Raw genomic sequence first — 21,944 nt, forward strand, 5'->3', positions numbered from 1 at the left:
GTAAACCTCCTCACCTCCCACCTCCCATGTCCCTACGTCCCACCCTGGCTGGATCGACCTCTATAAACATCTACACCTGTGGCTCGAGGGGTCTGGCCATTAGGGACCCTTTGTCACTTTGCAGAAAATGGCCTCCAAGGAGGAGGGCACTGACAGGGAGGCAGGAGGTGGGGTGTCTCCCACCGTGCCTGGCCCAGGGCCCTCGAGAGTGCATGTGCGGTGGTGGGTGGTTGATCTCTAAGGGCTCTCCTGGTCCCAGCAGTCTCTGGGGGTGAAGTTCCTCCTCTGAGAAGGGTCAGTGTTCTGACCTCACCCTCATCTTCCTGTTGGCGGCCGCCTCGAAATCTTGCAACTTCCATTTCCAGTTCTTGAGAAACGAACCTTGAGAAAGAGACCTTCCCCGGGGAGCCTGGCATCGCCAACCCCAGACATGCTTTTGCTGCTGCCGCTGCTGGCCCTGCTCTGGTGGATGAGCGGGGCCGCCGAGGGCCAGACGGAGCCCGGGAAGGATTACACGCTGCGTGTGCAGGAGCTGGTGGTGGTGCAGGAGGGTCTGTGTGTCCACGTGCCCTGCTCCTTCTCCTACCCCTGGCAGATCTGGACCATCTTTACCTCTGCTCTCGGCTACTGGTTTCGGGAAGGGGCGGTGACGCTGCAGGATGCTCCTGTGGCCACCAACAACCCAGATCAGAAAGTGCAGGAGGAGACCCGGGGCCGATTCCGCCTCCTCGGGGACCCCCGGGCCTACAACTGCTCCCTGGACATCAGAGATGCCAGGAGGAGGGACAACGGTTCATACTTTTTTCGTGTGGAAAGAGGAAATACGAAATATAATTACAAAGCTAACCGGCTCTCCTTGTATGTGACGGGTAAGGAGTGGGGTCCAGGAGAAGGCCACAGGGGAAGGACTCGGGGGTCCTAGGACAGGGCTGGGATGGGAGCCCCTCCTGGGAGGGGGCGGGGTAAAGCAGGTTGGGGGCTCAGAGGAAGGAGCTGGACCCAAGCCTGAGGCTCTTGGGGCTGCACCTCCTGACACACGTGTCCCCGCATCTCCCCATCTCCTCACCAGCCCTGACCCACACACCTGACATCCTCATCCCAGAGACCCTGGAGGCGGGCCGCACCAGAAACCTGACCTGCTCTGTGCCCTGGGCTTGTGAGCGGGGCACACCCCCCATCCTCTCCTGGAAGGGGGCCACCATCTCTCCTCAGGTCCCCACGACAGCCCGCTCCTCAGTGCTCACCCTCACCCCACAGCCCCAGGACCATGGCACCAACCTCACCTGTCAGGTGACCTTGCCTGGAGCTGAAGTGACCACGACGAGGACCATCCACCTCAATGTGTCCTGTGAGAGCCAGGCCAGGACACCTGGGTCCCTGGAGGGGTTCTGAGGGCAACAGGGAAGGTGGTGTCAGGGCCTCGGATGTTGGGTGCTGGGTCCCAGAAACCAAGCTGAGAGAGGGTCAGGAGGATGCTGGCCCCCACCCTTTCCCCATTTATGCAGCTCCTGGGGACACAGGGCCCATGTCTACCAAGGCCTCACCATTGATGTGGATCCGCCGTGTCTTTCTGTCCCAGACCCGCCACAGAACTTGACCGTGACTGTCTTCCAAGGAAACAGCACAGGTAGGAAGGAGCCCCCTCAGGAGCTGTAGGGAGCAGGACCTCTTCCATCGCAGGGCTGGGCCAGCTCCCTGCCTCATCCTGGACCGGTGACCAGAGGCCCACGTGTAGGTGAGCCCAGTGGTCCCTCCCCCTCCTCAGCCCCCATGGCCTCTGTGCCCAGCTGCCCCAGCAGCCCCTCACTCCCCTGGCACTGGTCCACTCCCTCCTCAGCTACCCAAGAACAAGGCAAAATTTATACCACAGAGCCCACCTTCGAGGCCTCTTATCATCCATGTCCTGATGGCTCCTCCTGCCACCTCTTCTTATTTCCCTAACAATTGTTTACCTAAGTACCTTTGAACAGGTAATATATTCACATGGCCAAAAATTCCAAATGCTCGGCGGAGTCTGTCCTCAGATGCCCAGTCCCCTGGCAGGAAGTAACCAGTGTCCATACGCTACTCGGAGCCTTGGTCTGCCCACCTGAAGGGCTCAGGCAGCCTCTGATACCAGTAGTATAGACATCCATGTTTTTCTCTGTGACTGTGGAGTGTTCCATTGCATGGTTTTGTATACATCTTGTCAGTGGAAAATCCGGGCATCCATTTTATTCTACTGACCGAAACGCTGCATGAATAATCTTGTAACTTTCTCGTGTGTGTGTGTGACTTTGGGATAAGTTCCTAAAAGTTAAATAGTTGGGTTATGTGTTTTTTCTATTTTTTTAATTGAAATATAATCGATCTATAACATTATATTAGTTTCAGGTGTACGATATAATAATTTGATATTTATATTCATTTTGATATGATCACCATAATGTCTAGTTAACACCTGTCACCACACATAACTCCAAAGTTTTTTCTTATGATGAGAACTTTTAAGATCTACCCTCTTAGCAACTTTCAAATACATAATGCAGTATCACTAACTATAGTCACCATGTTGTACATTTCATCCCTATGACTTATTTATTTTATAACTGGAAGTTGGTACTTTTTGACCTGCTTCACCCATTTCACCCATCCTGACCTCTGGCAACCACCATATTCTCTGTATCCATGAGTTTTTTTGTTTTTTGGTTTCTTGAGATTCCACCTGTAAGTGAGATCGTCTGACTTACTTGACTAAGCATTATGCCCTCAGCATCCATCCACGTTGCCATAAATGGCTAGATTTCATTCTTTTCCTATGGCTGAGTAATATCGCATTGTATATACACGGCATTTCCTTTATTCATTCGTCCATTGATGGACGCTTAGGTTGTTTCGGTGTCTCGGCTGTTGTAAATAATGTTGCAACGAACATGGGGATGTAGATTTCTTTTTGAGTTAATGTTTCCATTTTCTTCAGATAAATACCCAGAAATGGAATTGCTAGATCATATGGTAGTTCTATTTTTAATGTTTTGAGGAACCTCCTCAAAGTTTTTTTTTGCAGTGGCTGCACCAATTTACATGCCCACCAACAGTGCACAAGGGTTCCCTTTTCTCCACATGCTCTGTTTATAAGACATCTGGCCAAACTCTTCTCCATTGAGGTTGACAAGTTTCCACCCCACCAGAGATGGGTAAAAGTGTAGGTGTTTCCCCTAGCCTCTCCAAAGCAGAGTGGGGGCAAAACCTTTAGAGCTTTGACAATATCCGGTGAAAAAAATGGAATATCCATGTAGTTTTAAGTAGCATTTCTCTTGTTGTGGGTGATGATGCACATGATTTTGTATGTTGAAAAGTCATTTTTTTTTGTTTTTGTTTTTTTATTCTGCAAACTGTCTGTACATCTTCTTTGTTCAGGTTTCTACTGAGTGACTTGACTTTTTATTATGCATTCTTAAAACTTTTTTTCCAGTAAGAGGAATTGGCCATTTTTCTCTAATACAATTTGCAACAACTTTGCTCAGTAGGGCACTACTTTTTTGTTGTTGGTTAGTGATTCGTACAATACTTCTTAGGGATCTCTTTTTTGGGGGTGGGTAATTAGGTTTATTTATGTGTTTTTAGAGGAGGTACTGGGGATTGAACCCAGGACCTCATGTATGCTGAGCATGAGCTCTACCCCTTGAGCTGTACCCTCCCACAGGGATCTCTTTATATCTGTAGCCGCATTTACTGATGTCTTCTCTTCTGGCTTCTGCTTTTCCCACTTTGAGTTTAAAAAAACAGATGCTGCTTTTCCTCCTGTGGTCTCATCTCTGAAGGTTCCCCACTCCCCACCCCCTTCCCTCCAGCCCTGCAGGTCTGTTCACTTTTTCCTGGACATGGGCAGGCCTTGGTCATCTTTGTACTCTCTGTTCCTCCTTCCTGCAATGCCCTTCCACCCCCTCATCATCATCTTGCCAGCCCTGCTTGCCCTTCACACTCAACTTCAGATGCCACCACCTCCAGGAAGCCCTCCTAGACCTGCCAGTAGCATTTACATTGGCATGCCCAGGGCTCCTGCAAGCCAAAGTCACTGCCATCACGCTATGTGTCATGTGGTGTTGTGAACTCCTGTTCCTGGGTCCCCCGCTCCCCACCAGACTGAATTTCTAAGAGTCAGTCACCTCGGAGACACCTGGTGAAATCAGTTAACTAGTGTCAAGTGAAAACATGAATAAGGGACAAAATTTTTCAGGGACAATCCGGGTTCTGAACGAAGGGGACATGGAATTCAGGGCAGGGCTGACAATGTGCAGGGGTGTTCTGTGAAGCCCAAGACCCCCCTCGGTGCTTCCTGGGGCCTAGATCCAGCCAGACAGAGTCCATCAGTGCAGAGATGAATCTGCATCATTGAGCGCAGACAAGGATGGGGCCTGAGCCGTGCTCTGGGCTCATGCTCACTCCTCCAGAGTGTGGCTGTCTCATTCAGTGCCGGTGAGCCTGTCCCTCTCAGCTGTCCTCCAACTATATCCTTCTTTCTCTCAATCTCTTTGTCACTCTGACCCTCTGTCTCTTTTTCTCCAGTATCCAGAGTCCTGGAGAATGGCTCATCGCTTTCAGTCCTGGAGGGCCAGTCCCTGCTCTTGGTCTGTGTCGCTGACAGCAACCCACCTGCCAAGCTAAGCTGGGCCCGGGGGAGCCTGACCCTGAGCCCCTCACAGCCCACCAACCCGGGGGTGCTGGAGCTGCCGCAGGTACTCATGGGAGATGAAGGGGACTTCACCTGCCGAGCTCAGAACCATCTGGGCTCCCAGCACATCTCTCTGAGCCTGTTCCTGCAGAGTGAGTGTCCAGGGGCTACACAGTGAGCCGCAACCCCACCAATGCCCTAGCTCACCAGTCCCTGACTGGTGCAGAGTCCAACTGCTGGACAGGCAGGTTGTGGGGTGGGGTGAGGCCCAGGCACAAGTGGTCCGGCATCCGGTGAATCAGGAAGGCCTGGAAAGCCGATGTCCAGAGTCCTCCTGGGAGCGGAGGGACACAGGATCGGGATTCGGCAAGTGAATCCGTCCTCATGCCACTTTCCCGCAGGGCCAGCGGGGCGCATGGTAGAGGTGATCGTGGTGGCCATCTGGGAGGCGGCTGTCAAGATTCTGTTCCTCTTCCTCTGCCTCATCGCCCTCCAGTGAGCCCCACCGGAGAAGGGGAGGCGCGGAGAGGGCGGGGCGCAGGAGGGGCGGGAGCCGGGCAGGCAGGAGGCTGACCGGAAAGGGGTTGGGGTGGGCGTGGGGGGCGCTGAGGACTCCACGTGGGCACCTGCTCGACCTGCTCGGCCGCCTAGTGACCAGGCCGGGAAGTACCTGCTGTGTTCAAGAGGGTCTGTGGGGCCAGACCTGCCCTCTCCCACCTCCATCACCCCTCCAGCCCCTGAATAGGAATGGGGGCAGGGTGAGACTGCTGCCCGCTGCTTCGGATCTGACCAGACTGAAAAAGTCTGATCTCTTCTCTCAGAGTGAGGTCTCCCTGGAGGAAGGCAGCCAGGCCCGCAGGGGGCGTGTCAGATGCAAAAGGCATCCCAGGTTAACCCCTCAGGTGAGTGATGCGGGTGTGTCACCACTCAGCATTTCACTGCACACCTCCCCCAGGGTGGCCCCGGGATTGCTCTGCTCAGCATGGCCAGAGTTGAGCTGCCATCTTCCTCCCCAAACCCACTTTCTGGTAGGTTCCCTGTCATGCTGATGACAAGGCATCCCCATCTCTAAGGCCAGAAGGGCAGGTGGTTCTCCACTTTGACCTCCCTCCCTTCTCCCAGATCCAACAAATCGCTAAGTGTTATCCGTTCTTCCCCCAAAGCGCAGCTCATCTTGATGTCTGTCTCCTCCCCGTCCTGACCCTGGGCATTCCAGAAGCCTCATCTTGGGTCTCTGAGCTCACCTACCTCCTGCCTCCATCTCTCTCGGAAACACAGGCCTGCAGGCTGTGTTTGCAGAGCCCATCAGTGTCCACTTCCTGCTAAGCAGGAACAGTATTGTTTTCCCTCCACGGCCAGAGACCGAGGAGCACACACCACAGGCTGGATTTGCAGCCCTGGTGGCTCCGCTCCTGCTGGGCTCTCCACCCCGATCCCTTCCTCCTCCTGCGTCTCCCAGCATCTCTGCACCCAGCCCGGTCAGACCTCTGTGACTCTGAGACGTTGCCTGTGTAGTTCCTTCTCCTGAAATGCCCTTCCCTCCCTAGCCCTGCCTCTGCAAGTCCTGATCATCCTTCAGGCTCAGTCTTAAGTGTCATCCAGTTTGTGTGTGTGTGTGTGTGTGTGTGTTTGTGTGTGTATTTCATTGTATGGTTCTGCGTGGCAGAGTGATATTTAGTTATTTATTCACAGACTCATTCAGCAAATATTATGGAAGACCTACTATGTGCCAGCACAGTCATAGGAACCAGGGGTACATCAGTGAACACAACTCCCAAAGTCTCCACCATCCAAAAGACTTGACTAGACACTTCCGCAAAGAAGATAATACAGATGGCCAGTGAGCACCCAAAACAGAAGCTCAATCATTGGAGAAATGCAAATCAAGACCATAAAGACGTACCGCTTCACACCCACTGGGACAGCTGTTGTATAAAAAACCCAAGAAAATAGAAAACAGAAAATAACAAGTGCTGGCGAAGATGTGGACAGATTGGAACCCTCACATGTTGCTTGTGGGAAGGGAAAACGGTGCAGCCTTGTGGAAAACGCTTTGAATATCCTCCAAGAGGTCAACAGAATTACCATAAGACCCAGCCCCTCCACTCCTCGGTGTAAACTCAAAGGGACTGAAAGCAGGGATTCCAAAACAGATACTTGCACACCGTTGTTCATAGCAGCAAAATTCACAGCAGTGGTGGAACCAGTCCTAGAGTCCGTCAGCCGAAGAATGGATGAACCAGACGTGGCATACGCATACAATAAAATATCATGCACCCTTACAAAGGAGTGAGTACAATTCTGACACGTGCTACAACACAGACGACCCTTGAAAATGACATATTAAGTGAGAGAAGCCAGGCAGCACTCACTTGAGTCCGCCCGCTCTCCCCTTGAGAGTGTTCTATCACAATAAATCCTCACTTTACTTTCTTGAGGAAGAGAAAAGACGTCAGACACAAAAGAACAAATACAGTACAGTTCTGCTTATATGAGCGACCTACAAGGCAAGTTCTTCAAAACAGAAAGTAGAGTGGGGTTGCTTGCAGATAGGAGACGGGGCGGGGGGTGGGAGGGGATGGCGAGGCGTTACTGTGTAACTGATACAGAGTCTCTGTTTGGGATGATGAAAACTTTCTGGAAATAGACGGTCATGACGGTTCCCCCGACTCTGTGAATGTATTCAGTGCCACTGAATTGTGCTGTATAAGAATGTTAAGTGGTGTTTTATTTTATGGCTGTTTTACTACAATAAAACAAAGGCAATGAGAAGCACTTCTGGCATCAAGGTGCTTTCATTATGGGGACAAGAATTTTGAAAGGAAGTAAGAAAATGTCAGCGTGTCAGAGATTGACACATATTTAGAGGAAAATCACGCAAGGAAAAGGAGCAGGTGACACACTGGGGTGGGTTTTCTGTACCTGAGTGTGAGGAGGTGATGTTTGAACAGACTTGGAGACGAGGAAACGGGCTTTTTGAAAAAAAATTTTTTTTTGTTTTGTTTTTCGGGGGGACATAATTAGGCTTATATATTTGTTTATTATTATTTTTCTTTAATGGAGGTACTGGGGATCAAACCCATGACCTCCTGCATGCTAAGCACACACTCTCCCGCTGAGCTAAACAGGCTTTGTTTACCTGAGAGAAAAATGTCCCGAGCAGAGGGAAAAGGCGGCCAGTGAGGGCAGTGCCTCTGAGGCAGAAACAGGCTTGGTGTGTCGTGGAAGCAACAAGACGCTAGCGTTTGACCACACAGGGAGGCAAAAGGAGCAAGAGAAGCTGGAAAGATGCTGTAGAGCCCATGGAAGACCCCTGCAGGTCAGTGCAAGATTCGGGGAGTCTTCGAGGAGAACGGACGAATGATTAGACCCTCATTTAGCAGGATCCCAATGGCTATTATGTTGAGAATCAGCCAGCGTGGAACCAGGGCAGCAAAAAAAAAAAAAAAAAAAAAGAGAGAGAGAGAGAGAGAGAGATGTGGCAAGGTACTGATGGGTACTCCAGGCAGGAGATGATGGTGCTATGGACTGGGGAGGTCATGGAGACAAGGAGGATATATTTTGGAGATATTGTGCAGGTCAAGCTAACAGAGTTTTCTAATGGATGTGGTAAGTGAGGGGAAAAAAGGAGCAAAAATAGGGCTGAATTGTTTCTTCTGAGCAACGGGACGGATGGAGTTGTGTAGCGTGGAAGACTTCGGAGAGTGGGGTTTTGAAGGGTGATGCTTATTCTGAGAAGCCACTTGGTATCCAACTGGGGATGCCAGCTTGAGAGCTGGGTCTGAAGGTCTAGAAATCAGGAAAGGGGTCCAGGGTAGAGACCTTAGAATGTCTAGTTAGTATAAGATGATGACAATAGATGAGGTAAAGAAAAGGGGGGGGGGGAGTGGGATGATTAGAGTATAATACTTCCCCAAAAAATTAAAAAATAGAATTAACGTATGATCCAGCAATTCCATTTCCAGATCCCTGTCAAAAAGATTTGGGGCTAGAGCTCAGCGGTAGAGCATGTGCTTAGCACGCACAAGGTCCTAGGTTCAATCCCTAGTACCTCCATTAAAAATAAATAAGGAAAAATAAAAATTTTAATAAGTAGACCTAATTATCCCCACAAAAAACAAAAACAAAAAAATTCAATATTTTAAATATAAGAAAAATTGAGAGCAGAGAGTCTAGGACATGTTCATACACTCGTGTTCATAGTGGCATTGTTTATTCACAACAGCCAAAAAGTGGAAGCAACCCAAGAGTCCGTCAGCGGATAAACAAGGTGTGGTATATCCCTACCATAGAATATTATTCATCATTAAAACAGAAGAAATTTCCGACACATGCTACTGCGTGGATGAACTTTGTGGAGGACATTATGGAAGTTAAATAACCTAGTCACAAAAAAAGACAAACACTATAGGATTCCGCTTGTATGAGATACCCAAGGTGGTCAAATGCCTCGAGATAGAAAATACTGTGGTTGCCCCGGGCTGGGAGGAGGGAGGAATAAGGAGTTGTTATTTAGTGGATATAGAGTTTCAAGTTTTTCAACTTGAAAATAGTTTTTTTTTCAAACTAGATTCAAAAAAAAAATCATACTCTTTAAAAAAAACCAAAAAACCCAACATACTTCCAGGACGCACGGCAAACTCACCAGTGATGCAGGTCTAAAGCCCAGCCGACAGTGCTGTGCATTTGGGGAGGAAGTGATGGGGCTGCGAGGGGAGCAGAGAGCGGGTATCCCTTCTTGTCTCCAGGTCACCAGCGCACACGAAGATGCTCACTGCTCGGTGGGTGAGTGCGTCAATGATCGGCTGCTGCCTTCATTTCACCTTGGAGCCCCTTCTTTCCTTCTGCTCCAGACGCTCACACAGACCCTAAAGAACCCTGCATCTCGAGGATCACCCCACCCCCACGCCGCCCCGCCGAGGGTCTAAATGAGGCAGCGACCCTCCGGTCAAGGCAGGCGTTGACCAGCTCCCTGGCGTGCACAGCGCTGCTCGGGTGGGACAACCGTAGGAGACTCGCCGTGTCCCTTGCCTCGGTGTCCTCCGAGGTCCTGGTCCAGGCTCTGGCGCTGCAGGCACGCGCCCGAGATGGGGGGCAGGGCAGGGGTCTCCTCCTTGCCTGCTCCTCTCCGGGCAGGTCTCCGGGGTCTGGGCTGAGGGGTGTCCTCCGCTCTGTGCAGAGAGGGGACCAGCTCCGGCTCCCGGGTTCCTCTTCTGTGAACGGCCGCGTCTCGTGCTCCTCCCGGCTTCCCGTGGGTCTCCCCGCGGCCCTCCCTCCCTTTCACTTTCCCCTTCTCTTTTCAGACACAGGACGCGCAGAATCCCTCCGACTCAGAGATGCTGCGGCGGCTGCTGCCCCTGCTGTGGGCGGGTGCGCGGGCGCGGGGAGGCGGCGCGGGCGGGGCGCGGGCTGGGCTCACCCCGGTTTCCCCGCAGGGTCCCTGGCTCAGTATGAGGTACACCGGCTGGAAGTGCAGGAGTCCGTGGCGGTGCAGGAGGGCCTGTGTGTCCGCGTGCCCTGCTCCATCCGTCCTTGGGGCTACTGGGCCAGCTCTCGTCCGGTTCGTGGCTACTGGTTCCGGGAAGGGGCCGACGTGCTCCAGGATGCTCCCGTGGCCACGAACAACCCATATCGTGAGGTGCTGAGGGAGACCCGGGGCCGATTCCACCTCCTTGGAGACCCCCGGAATAACGACTGCTCCCTGGACATCAGAGACGCACAGAGAGGGGACACGGGGACGTCTTATATGAAATATAGTTATAAAAAAGACCAGCTCTCCGTGAATGTGATGGGTAAGGATGGGGTCAAGGAGAGGACACGTGCAGGGGTCCTGAGGGCCCCAGTGCAGGGCAAGGAGGGGATCCACTCTCTTCTTATCCTGGGAGGGACCCAGGGTGGCCCAGGGGACAGGGTACTGGGGCTGGCCTGAGGCAGATACTGCTCTTGGGGGCACATTTGGGGTCCCCACCTCCAGGGTGTGTGTCTGTGTCTCCCTCCTTTCCAGCTCTGACACAGACACCTGACATCCAGGTCCGGGGAACCCTAGAATCTGGCCACCCCAAGAACATCACCTGTGCGGTGCCCTGGGCCTGTGAGAGGGGGACACCCCCGACCTTCTCCTGGACTGGTGTCGCCCTCACCTCCCTGGACCCCAAGACTCTCCATTCCTCAGTGCTCACCCTCACCCCGGGGCCCCAGGACCATGGCGCCAACCTCACGTGTCGAGTGACCTTCCCAGGAGCTGGCGTGAGCGTGGAGAGGACCGTCAGGCTCAGCGTGTCCTGTGAGTGCAGGGCCGGGACTCCGGGTCCCTGAGGGCGGTGGGTGTTGGGGAGGGGGTTGGGATACTTGAAGACTGTTCTTGGAGGCACCCCGGGGTCAAGAGCGAGACAACACCCAGACCCCACTACCTTGCTCGTGACCGCCCGTCAGGAGGCCAATTATTGATTTCTTTTTCAGATGCTTCACTGACTGTCCGGGTCTTTCGGGGAAATAGCACAGGTGGGAGAGTCTCTGGGCGGAACCGAGGTCAGATGAGGGGAATGCTGCGAGCTGGACACAGTCAAGCCCATCACCCCTCATCCTCTTGCCCTGTGTCTGCCCCCACCCCCACCCCGTCCCCTGGCAGGACTCCCTCTGGGGCCACTGTGAATTCCTAGGTGATCGCTCACTGTCACCTCTGCTTGCTCCCTCTCTTCCGACCTCCTTTCCCCTGTCACTTTCCCATGACATCCTTTCCCTGATTCCCTGCCACTGCCTTCACTGTGCCGTCTTGGTGTCCCACAAGGAGACTGAGTTCCCAAGCTGGGTACCATGCTTTTAGTCAATTTAGCAAGCTCATCCACCTGGAGGTACAATTTGGGGTGGGGGGGGAGGTAATTCGGTTTGTTTGTTTATTTTTAATGGAGGGACTGGGGGTTAAACCCAGGACCTCGTGCATGCTAAGCACACGCTCTACCACTGAGCTGTACCTTCCCCCGCCACAAGGGATACAATCTTACTTCCGCCCTGAGATACTTGGAGTATCTCAAATCAAATCAAACCAAGTGTCACAGGTCTCTGTCCTGAGTAACCCCGACTCCCCCTGGGAAGGGCCCTCCCACATGAGTCTGTCTCCTGGAGCTCACTTCAGACTCTGTGTCTCAGCCAGCACTTCCCATTTCTCAGTGAGTTTCACAAACTTAACTTCCTGAAAACGCTTCATGTCATCCCCCTCCTCCACCCCCGTAACTCCCACCCCGACCCGACCCGGGTGTCCATCCTCTCTCTCGCTTGGCCTGAGTGAGATCTGGACCTGGACCAGCCTTCCCTCTGGCCCACCAGCCTCCAGTCTTGCTTCTGTCCAGCCTACCATGATCTGACCCTCATCCTTCCCTGCTCAGAACCCTCCCAAGGCTCCCTGTGTCCCTCACAGCCTGTGTGCAGGCCTCCAAGTGGTCAGACTCACGTGTGTCAGCACTCCTGCACAGTTTCACACATCAGGGTCCATCTTCTGGAATGTTCTCTCCCAGGTCTAGATGTAGCCGTCTCTTCCTCCAGTGTCCGTCCCCCTTTCCCGGGATCACTGAGTTGCCTTTCCTCCCCCTCACCTCACCTCCTGGACGTCCCCGCTGCGCGCCCTTGCCTGCGATATTTCTCTCAGAGATAGCATTCCTGTGTCGGGGAGGACAAGAGAGAAGGGTCTCTCAGCCTGGCCCTTCCAGCTCTGCCTGTCTCCCTAGTTCCAGAAATCCTGGGCAATGCCACCTCCCTGCACAGCCAGGAGGGCCAGTCCCTGCGCCTGGTCTGTGTCGATGACAGCAACCCACTCTCCAGGATGAGCTGGTTCCGTGGAAGCCTGTCCCTGAGCCCCTGCCAGCCCTTGGATCCCGGGGTCCTGGAGCTGCCCCACGTGGTCTTAGGAGATGGAGGAGAATTCACCTGCCGAACTCAGCACCCGGGGAGCTCCCACTGTGTCTCCCTGAACCTGGTTGTACAGGGTGAGTGTAAGCAAGGATGCCTGGGCTCTGAGCTGGGCCGTGAGAAGGATTAAGATGTGGACTTAAGGAAACACACACCTCCACCTTCCGCCCTCTTCCTCTTCCAGGTACCTCCTGTTCCTGCCCCCAAGTCTCTGTGGAGCAGCAGGGCACCTGGCCCCTGGTCCTCACCTTGCTCAGGGGGGCCCTCATGGGGGCTGGTTTCCTTCTCACTTATGGCCTCACCTGGATCTATTATACCAGGTAAGAAGCCCTTCTCCAGGTGACCTACGCTGGGGGGACCCCTTGTGTGACCACCCATCTTGCCCCTCTCCGGAGCAAACCCTCCGCAAAATGGGTCTCTTTGCAGAGCTGTGTTTCCCTCACAGGTGCAGAGGCGCACAAGGGAATATGGCTGAGAGGTGTGACTGAGCGCCCTTCCTCCAGGCGGCCCTCCGGAGCCCCGACAGGTGGATGAAAATTCACCAACCCCCTGTCTCCTGACACTCACCCCTGCACCCGTCTGCAAACAAGGAGGTGCTGGATGGCCCTGCCTCCTGTCCAGAAATAGCATCTCTTCACTTCTGGTCTCCAGGACTATTCCAGATAGTTCTACAAGAAAGGTTGGGAGGGCACATGAGGAAATATTTTTATTACTCAATTGAACTATACTCCACATAATATTTTTTGCGTCTGTTTGCTTCCCTTAGTGGGGTTTTGCTAAACCCATAATGCAACCCCTTAATATAGTGTCATAAATCCCATAATATATTATTTTTTAAAAGAGATTTTTTTGAATTAGGAAAATGAACTCTTTTATATTTATCCACCTAGGAACCGTTTCAATTGCTCGCCATTCCTTTGGATTGCAAAAATAAGATCCCCTAAGGAGAAGTAAACACATGCGGAAGCCCCTGTGGAAAGAACACAGCAAATGGGCCTGACGTGGCTACAAAGGGACAGGGACCCAAAAGAAAATGAAATCAGGCGGTCATGACAGACGCGGGCTTCGGTCACGTACTCTGTGTTCTTAGGAAAACCACAAACAAACACTTTAAAGGCAATAAGTACTTCTGATTGTGCTGAGGGTCCCTGGAAAACCCCTAAGGAGATGCTCCAATGATAGTCATCATCAGAAACTTGCGGTCAGGCTTCAAGAACCTTCCAGTCCCCTTGATAAGTCTCCCAACTGTGGCTTCTGTGGTTTCTGCTTTTAAAAAATCCCTCACCCCTTCAACTCCCAGGAACGTACTTTTAGTTACAGCCAAAGGCTGCTTAGCCCTGGTTTGCAAACCTTGTGAACAATGAAGCTGTCCTTTGGCTTTAAGATAACCCTGACTCTTTTCTCGGGTTGATTTCTACCTTATGATGACGGTATGATTTCTCTATAGCATAATTTTCCTTTCATCTGAAGATCTGCTCATATATTTTTGTAGTGTGGGTATGCTGGTGATGGGTTCTCTCAGCCATTGTTTGTCTGGAAAAAAGTTTTCCTTTACGTTAGCTTTGGAGAGAGATTTTATTGGATAAGGAATTCTAGGTTAACATTTTCCCCCTTTCTGTTGTTCAAATTCTTTTGGCTTGCATGGTTTCTTCTGAGAATTCTGCTGTGATCTTCGTCTTTCTTTCTTTGTGGTTTATATTTTTCTCCAACTGGTTTTTAATATTTTCTCTTTTTGCACTGGATTTAAATAATTTGATTAATTTGTGCCTTGATGTGCAAGTGTGTGTGTGTGTGAGAGAGAGAGAGAGAGAGACAGAGAGAGAGGGATAGATTATCCTACTTGGAGTATTTTGTGTATCTTGAATCTGAAATTTTGTACCTGTGATCAAATTTGTAGAAATTGAAGCCAATATTTATTTAAATATATTGTATTCTTTCTCTCTCTATTCTCCTCTGGGTCTCCAGTTTTACATATGTCATATTGCTCAATATTATCTCATGGATAACTGAGCCTCTGTTCACCATTTCCAGCCTTTTCTCTCTGTATTCTTTCATCTGAATAGGATCTGTTGCTACATCTTCGAGTTTACTGATTATTCTTCCACAATATTGAATCTGTTGTTTGTCTCATTCAGTGAACTTCTTATTTCAGATCATTATTTTCTTCTCTCAAAGTCAATTTCCTTAGTCTTTAATCTTACATTTCTTCTGTATTATGTTAATGTTTTCCTTTACATCCTTGAGTATATGGAACATATTTGTAATAAATATTTTAATGTTTTGGCCTGCTAGGTCTGTCTCTTCTGTCATGTCTAAGTTTGATTCCATTGAATGAGTTTTCTCTTATTAAGTGTCACATGTTCCTACTTCGTGTGTCCAGTAATTTTTCACTGAGTGCTGAACATTGTCAATTTTATGTGACTGTTGACTTGGTCTGGTTCTATTTCTTTAAGTAATATTGGTCTTTTCTTCGATGGCAGTCATGTTATTTGCATGTTGGGTCAATATGTTAAAGGTTCTTTAATTTTTTATTGAAGTCGTATTGATGTACAAAATTAAGTTAGTTTCAGGTTTACTACATAATGATTTGACATTTGCAGACATTATGAAATGATCACCATGATAAGTCACCTAACCATTTGTCCCCATAAAAATTTATTACAGTATAATTGAACATAAGCCATATGGATGTAATATATAGTACGGAATTTTATTTTATAACTGGTGGTTTGTACTTATTCATCTTCTTCACCTATTTTGCCCCCTTCACCCCCTCCCCTCTGGCAACCACCCATTTGTTCTCTATATCTAGATGAGTCTGTTTTCACTTTGTTTTGTTTGTTTGCTTTGATTTTTAGAATCCACATATGAAATCATGTGGTATTTGTCTTTCTCTATCTGATTTATTTCACTGTGCCTAATACCCTCTAGACTGATCCACATTGTCAAAAATGGCAAGATTTCATTTTTTCTTATGTCTGAGTAATATTCATTACTTAGTGTGTGTATATATATATATATATGAATGAATGAATATATATATTCATTCATCTGTCAATGGAAAATTAGGTTGCTTTAATATATTGACTAAATATAGTCATATCTTGACTAAATATATATATAATGGAATATTACTCAGCTATAAAAAAGAACAACATTTTGCCATTTGCAGCAGCATGGGTGGACTTCTAGGGCAGTATGCTAAATGAAATAAGTCAGTCAAAAAGACAGATACCATATGACATCACTTATATGTGGAATCTAAAAAGTACAACATAACAAATAAAGAAGCAGACTCACAGATATTGAGAACAGACTAGTGGTTACCAGCAGGGAGGTGGGGAGAGGCAACACCCGAGTAGGGAATGGGAGTACAAACTATTGTGTGTAAGACAGGCTCAAGGACGTATTGTACAACACGGGGAAAATAGCCACTATTTTATAATAACTGTAAAGGAAATTACCTTTAAACTTATATAAATTTTTTAAATTTTAAAAATTAAATTAAATTAATAAAGTTGAAGAAGCGTGGTGCTGTAAAAACTTTTTTATTTCTCACACTGCTGAAGGCTGAGAAGTCCAAGATCAAGGCACTGGCACAACAGTGTCTGATGAGGGCCATCTTTCTAGTTCATAGGCACTGTCTTCTCTTTGTGTCCCCCCACAGTGGAAGAGATAAGGAGCTAGCTCTGAGGGGTTTCTTTCATAAGGGCACTAATCCCATTCATGAAGACTCCACCCCCATGACCTGATCACCTCGTAGAGGCACCATGTCCAAATACCATTATATCAGGGGTTAAAGCTTCAACATATGAATGTCAGAGAGGGGCACACAGCAAGCAGTCCATAGCAAAGGCTGGAGCTGTAATTGGTAAATAATCAGCAGCCATTTATAGGTAAAGGGGTATCTGGTCACTCTGTGTCTCAGACAGTGTTCCTGTTTGGGTCTGTATTGAGACGTGACTACAGCAAGTATCACTCCTATTGTTTCATCACAGTCACAGAGCGGCTTTGTCAGGTGTCAGGTCCTTTTACTTATTTTTTTTATATCTTTTTTGAGGGGGAGGTAATTAGGTTTATTTATTTTGGGGACAGGTACTGGGGATTGAACCCAGGACCTCGTGCATGCTAAGCATGTGTTCTACCCCTTGAGCTATACTCTCTACCAGTCTCAGGTCCTTTTAAAATCATTTCTGTTCAGTAGGGGAACACCGGGGCCTGGCTGTCATTGCCAGCAGGGGCCACTTTACTCTTTATTTAAAAAAATTTTTTTTTTAATTTGCACTCTTTTTTATTGAAGTATAGTCATTTCACAATGTTGTGTCAATTTCTGGTGTGCAGCATAATGTTTCAGTCATCCATATACATATATATATTCATTTTCACACTCTTTTTCTTCATAGGTTACTACAAGATATTGAATATAGTTCCCTGTGTTATATAGTAGGTCCTTGTTTTTTATCTATTTTATATATAGTAGTGTGCATCTACAAATCTCAAACACAATTTATCCCTTCCTACCACCTTCCCCCTGATAGCTATAAGTTTGTTTTCTATGTGTGATAGTCTATTTCTGGTTTGCAAATAAGTTCATTTGTATCTTTTTTTTTTTTAGATTCCACATTGAAGTGATATCATATGGTATTTTTTTCTCTGTTTGACATACTTCACTTAGAATGATGATCTCCAGGTCCGTCCGTGTTGCAGCAAATGGCATTATTTCATTCCTTTTTTATGGCTGAATAGTATTTCATTGTGTATATATACCACATCTTCTTTATCTAATTGTCTGTCGATGGACATTTAGGGTATTTCCACATCTTGGCTATTGTAAATAGTGCTGCTATGAACATTGGGGTGCATGTATCTTTCGAATTAGAATTTTCTCTGGATAAAATATTGAAGTGATTTAAATTTGAGGAAGGGTGAGTTTGCAGTGAGGGAAGTGGGATGATTGCGATGACAGATTGCTTTGATACGCTTCCTCTGGCAGAAACCAGGTTGTACTGCAGTGCAATGAAAAGGGCAGAATCATGATTTGTAAGTGCAGTGAGAATGCATGCAGCCTTTTTGGACGAGCAACATTTTCAAATGTGTCCAGAATCTGAGAAATATCCCCTGTAGATGGGCAGTCGGATCAAAACTCTGGACAGCACGGATCCTGGTGACTGGAGCACAAGGGTCAGTCTATGCTAGGGAAATGGAGCGCCCTCTGGAGGCAGAATTCTGAACTGCGGCACGAGCGCTGTGCAAGGGAACTGGGACAGGTGCATCCAGCGAAGACGCTGGTCAGGAAATGTCTTGATTACTCCCTTCCCCCAACAAAGGCTCCTCAGCACCTTGAGGGTCTCAGCTACAGCCAGAGCCGGACTCTTCATTCACCACTGGGATGCTTGCCTATTTGACCTTCACTCGTCCCTTTTCCTGAGTCCAGTCCTCAGACCCACACCCAGCACCGCTCCCAGGGCAGAAACCTGAACGGCCTACCTACCTGTCTACCTCTCTCCCCTCCGCCAACCTCTCCCACCTAATACCCACCCACCCCGATCTCACTTTCTCTCAGTATCTACCTGTGCCTTCTTCATGATCTCAGGGACAGAGACAGAGCATGTGCCCAACATCTGGTGAATGAGAAAGGGAGACCAGAGGCTTGGAGGATTGTGTTTGCTTGTGGGGGGAGGGTAATTAGGTTTATTTATTTATTTAATTAAAAAAGTTTTTTCTTCTGAAAGGCTATTTTGGAGGTGGAGGTAATTAGGATAATTTATTTATTTTTATTTATTTTTTTAATGGAGGTACTGGGGATTGAACCCAGGACTTTGTGCATGCTAAGCATGCGCTCTACCACTGAGCTACACCCTCCCCTCTTTCCCAGACTGTTTTTTTTTTTAAGGAATAAACTCAGAGAAAATCTGAGCACTCTTAGGCAGAGAAGATAGGTGTGAGGACGACCAAATAAGATGCTCGAGGACTCAGGTAGCGGCTGGTCTGTGGTCCGGCCAAGAGTGAGGGAAGGGCGGCTTAAAGGAGAAGGCAATTGCGAAGTAGAGGGGGGAAGTGCTCTGGTCACATTGACGAAAAGTGGGAAGTTCAGAGGCCAACGAAATAATCAAAGATTCAGAAAAGCGCACAGGTGGGGAAATGTTGGGACGACTTGGTTGTAAAGTCAGAAAAGGCTTCTCAAAAGAGAGGTCTCTGAGCTGAGAAAGTGAGAAGGAACCAGCTACAGGAAGAACGTTCCTGCAAGACAGAACAGCAAGGGTCACATTCCCGAGGTGGAAACAAACTTGGTCGGTGTGAGAAACAAAGTGGGGATCGCTGGTGGGAATGCAGAAGTGAAGTGGGTTGAAAGCGAGTTTGGGGGTGGGTCATCGGGGGGTTACATCAGGTCAAGCTCCATAGGTTATGGTGAGGTTGCATTTTCTCCTAAATATAATGGGAGGACTTTGAAATGTTTGAGTAAGAGAGTGACTTAGTCTGATTTATATTTAAAAAATAACCCTGGCTGCTGTGCTGAGAGGGCACTAGAGAGTAAGCAAAAATAGAAGCAGGGCTGATCATCAGTAGCTTTTGTCTCATTCAGATGTGGGATGATGGTGGCACGGACCTGGGTAGTCATTCTCAGTCAAGGTGATTCTGTCAGCAGTACGGTGTCCTCTGTGTGCTATGTGCAACCTGACTTCGGTAGGTGCCTTCACACAGACTGTGCATTTGGTGCCCCTGGACTTGAGCAAGATGGCAGCTCTAGGTGACACTGAAGCCAGAATGAAGCGTTTCGAGAAGGAGTGGGTGATTGAGCACATGACATGCTACAGAGAGGGCGGCATCCAAGTGAGATGAGAGTAGAAAATCTCTGTGGGTTTTAGCCATTGGAGATCTTTGGTGGTCTTGACAGAAACAGTTTGAGTGATGGAGGAATGGAGGCACGATCAGACAAGGATGGGCAGGATGGGCAGTAATAAAGGTTGGGTCCTTGAAGAACCATTCCTGTGAAGAGGGTGAACCCCTAAGAACCCTCAGGGTGTCCGGGAAAGCAGAGGAGGGGAGCTGATGGTCTCAGAACCACCTCCAGGAATGTCTTGGCAGCTGTCTCCAGAAGGGGAAGGTTTGGTCCACAAATGGGGTCACTGAAGGGTCTCCTGGTGCCACTCTGTTTCCACCTCTCTCAGGCCACCTGGCTATGAACATAGAGCTGCCCAGCCATCCTCGCCTGATTCAGGGGGCTTCCTCACCTCCACATCTCAGGATCAGCTCTCAGGTTTGAAGGCATATCTGATCCTGAGGGTGGCCCACATTCATCGATGTGGGGTGTGAGACCTTTGGGTTAGCCTGGAGGAACTGGGGAGTCACAGATTGGTATCTTTCAGCCCCAGGACAGCAGAGGGTCCTCTCTCCCTTTCCTGGCTGATGGGGCAGCGTTTCTGTTGGAGAAACCCACAGGACTGAGACATCGCGGCCCTCCTGGTTCCTGTTCCCGTGAGCCCCACAGAGGCACAGTGATGCTCAGAGGCAGAGGGGAGGCAGGGTCTGAGCTTTGGGGTTTGGGACCTCAGTTGTCAGCTCCTTAGGGCAAGTCCCCAGCTCCCTCCCTCTCACTCCTCCCTGGGAGAGGCCCTTCTCTTCCTCTGTGAACTCGACGACAGAGTGACAAGTGTGATGCCCTTGACTCTAGGGCTCCCCTGGTAGAGGGGAACCTGCTTTTCCCAGAGAAAGCCCAGGTTGGGCGGCGGGGATACAGGATCAGAGTAAAGAGGAGGGTGGATGTTATGGGCTGTATTGTATTCCCCCATCCCCAAATTCACACATTGAAGTCTAACCTCCAGTATCTCAGAATGTGTGTTTGGAGATGGGGTCTTTTGTTTTGCAAATTTTTCCCCCATTCTGTGCGTTGTCCTTTTACTTTATTGATAATTGGAGATAGAGTCTTTAAAGAGATAATTGAAATGAGGTCATAGGGTAGCATCCTAGTCTAATGCGACCGGGATCCTTGTAAAGGACACAGACACACACACAGGGAAGCCCAGGTGAAGAGGCAGGGGAGAAGACGGCCATCTCCACGTCAAGCAGAGGCCTTGGAAGAAACCAGCCCTGCTGACACCTTGATCTTGAGCTTGTAGCCTCCAGAATGGTGAAGCAATACGTTTCTGTGGCTTAAGCTGCTCATTCAGTAGTGTTTAATTATGGCGGCCCGAGCAGACTAATACAGTGGATTTGAGGACAGGAACAGCTTCAGGTGACTTCCTCCAGGGGGTCCCCCCTGACTTCTCCTGGGCCCGTGGGGAACATCTGTCCGGGCGGGGGGGGGCATGTATGAGCACCTGGTGTCTGTCTGTTTCTAAGGAACTTCATTTACCAGGCTGGATCCCCATGAGGTCAGACACTGCATCTGATCTACCTACATACCCTCCCCTAGACGGCTTGACACCTGCCGCACACAAGGTCCCAGGGGCATGGAGGTCGAGCGGGCAAGCCCAGTGTCTCACGGCGACCGAAACAGAGCGTTATTTCAAGGTGAGGGGAACAGCAGTCAACTTCTGGGGGAGTTTGTCCTGCCCACTCCATGACCCCCCCCCCTTGCATTACCCAAAACGCCCACCGTCAGCGTCACCTCTGGATGTTTGTGTTCTTAGCACAACGGGTGTTACAAGTGTGTGTCGTCCAACTGTGTGGCGGAAGAAGAGGAGACTGGGAAGCAGATTAAGGGCTTGGAGGGTGGCTTTTCCTGGGGGACCATGTGCGGGAGAGACCACCAGCGAGGGTGAAGGGGTGGGACTGAGACTGGCCTAGGGTGGCCAGATTTTGCCAATAAAAACGCAAGCTGCCCTGTTAACTTTGCATTGCAGATCTAAACAACGAATCATTTTAGCACGTCTGCATGCAATACTTGGGGACAGACTTACACTGGGGAAAAAAAAAGTATGATTTATCTGAAAGCCAATTTTAACTGAGCATCCTGCCTTTGACCTGGCGAGAGCAACCCTATGCCACCCCCCAACCTTCCTCCCCAGAAATCCACCCTGCCTTGCACCCGCCCCCACCACCAGGGCCACCTGGCGACTTTCACTTCTGCTTCTCCAACGACCTAGAGCCCAATGGGAGAGCCCCCACCTTCCACCCACCTAGAGCCAAGCCCCAAGGCCAGATACAGACCTTCCACTCCCTCCCTCCCCAGGAGATGACTCGGAAGGAGACCAGCTCAGCGAGCCCCAGCGCCAGGCAGGCCCCCTAGGAAAGAATGAGTTCAAATGGGCCAGATGGGGCTGAGGAGAGTTATGGAGAAGAGGAGAGGGAGTCTGTGGGCCTGAGCATCAGAAGCTCATTTCATGCATCAGTACCCCCCGGGGCTCAGCTTCCGCCTTCTGCCAGTGCCTAAGGCCAGCCACAGCGT

General features: G+C 49.7%; 2 protein-coding genes and 1 long non-coding RNA gene across 5 annotated transcripts; 2 read left to right on the forward strand and 1 right to left on the reverse strand.

Annotated features, from left to right (window-relative positions):
* Nucleotides 1-430: 430 nt before the first annotated feature.
* On the forward strand, nucleotides 431-7,429 carry LOC107033928 (sialic acid-binding Ig-like lectin 13). Of its 2 annotated transcripts, XM_031681592.2 has the most exons (7): nucleotides 431-869; nucleotides 1,070-1,348; nucleotides 1,580-1,627; nucleotides 4,549-4,806; nucleotides 5,056-5,149; nucleotides 5,476-5,556; nucleotides 6,347-7,429. In XM_031681592.2, exons 1-6 carry the CDS (start codon nucleotides 431-433, stop codon nucleotides 5,546-5,548), a joined length of 1,191 nt encoding a protein of 396 aa, XP_031537452.2. In that variant the 3' UTR covers nucleotides 5,549-5,556; nucleotides 6,347-7,429. The 2 variants fall into 2 exon arrangements, with proteins under 2 accessions (XP_031537452.2, XP_072824699.1); XM_072968598.1 differs by lacking the exon at nucleotides 1,070-1,348.
* Nucleotides 529-9,589, reverse strand: LOC140698372 (uncharacterized). Of its 2 annotated transcripts, XR_012076128.1 has the most exons (4): nucleotides 9,300-9,589; nucleotides 1,545-1,650; nucleotides 1,284-1,388; nucleotides 529-665 (listed from the first exon to the last, which is right to left on the reverse strand). It is a non-coding gene; the product is annotated as an uncharacterized lncRNA (long non-coding RNA). The 2 variants fall into 2 exon arrangements; XR_012076129.1 differs by lacking the exon at nucleotides 9,300-9,589 and having other exon boundaries at nucleotides 1,545-1,700.
* A 401-nt stretch (nucleotides 9,590-9,990) lies between these two features.
* LOC140697987 (sialic acid-binding Ig-like lectin 14) lies at nucleotides 9,991-21,785 on the forward strand. The gene is made up of 8 exons (XM_072966382.1): nucleotides 9,991-10,024; nucleotides 10,090-10,446; nucleotides 10,659-10,937; nucleotides 11,114-11,155; nucleotides 12,376-12,633; nucleotides 12,741-12,876; nucleotides 19,726-19,814; nucleotides 21,565-21,785. The coding sequence occupies exons 1-8, from the start codon at nucleotides 9,991-9,993 to the stop codon at nucleotides 21,783-21,785; spliced, it is 1,416 nt and encodes a 471-aa protein (XP_072822483.1).
* The last annotated feature ends 159 nt before the right edge of the window (nucleotides 21,786-21,944 follow it).

Source organism: Vicugna pacos, chromosome 9, assembly GCF_048564905.1.
Source record: "Vicugna pacos chromosome 9, VicPac4, whole genome shotgun sequence".
Classification (NCBI taxonomy): domain Eukaryota; kingdom Metazoa; phylum Chordata; class Mammalia; order Artiodactyla; family Camelidae; genus Vicugna; species Vicugna pacos.

Bases quoted from the DNA above. Each gene is read 5' to 3' on its own strand.
- LOC107033928 (XM_031681592.2), top strand. From the start codon at position 431: ATGCTTTTGCTGCTGCCGCTGCTGGCCCTGCTCTGGTGGATGAGCGGG. The intron at 870-1,069 runs GTAAGGAGTGGG...TCTCCTCACCAG, and splicing joins GCTCTCCTTGTATGTGACGG to CCCTGACCCACACACCTGAC. The intron at 1,628-4,548 runs GTAGGAAGGAGC...CTTTTTCTCCAG, and splicing joins CTTCCAAGGAAACAGCACAG to TATCCAGAGTCCTGGAGAAT.
- LOC140697987 (XM_072966382.1), top strand. From the start codon at position 9,991: ATGCTGCGGCGGCTGCTGCCCCTGCTGTGGGCGG. The intron at 10,447-10,658 runs GTAAGGATGGGG...CCTCCTTTCCAG, and splicing joins GCTCTCCGTGAATGTGATGG to CTCTGACACAGACACCTGAC. The intron at 10,938-11,113 runs GTGAGTGCAGGG...TTTCTTTTTCAG, and splicing joins CGTCAGGCTCAGCGTGTCCT to ATGCTTCACTGACTGTCCGG.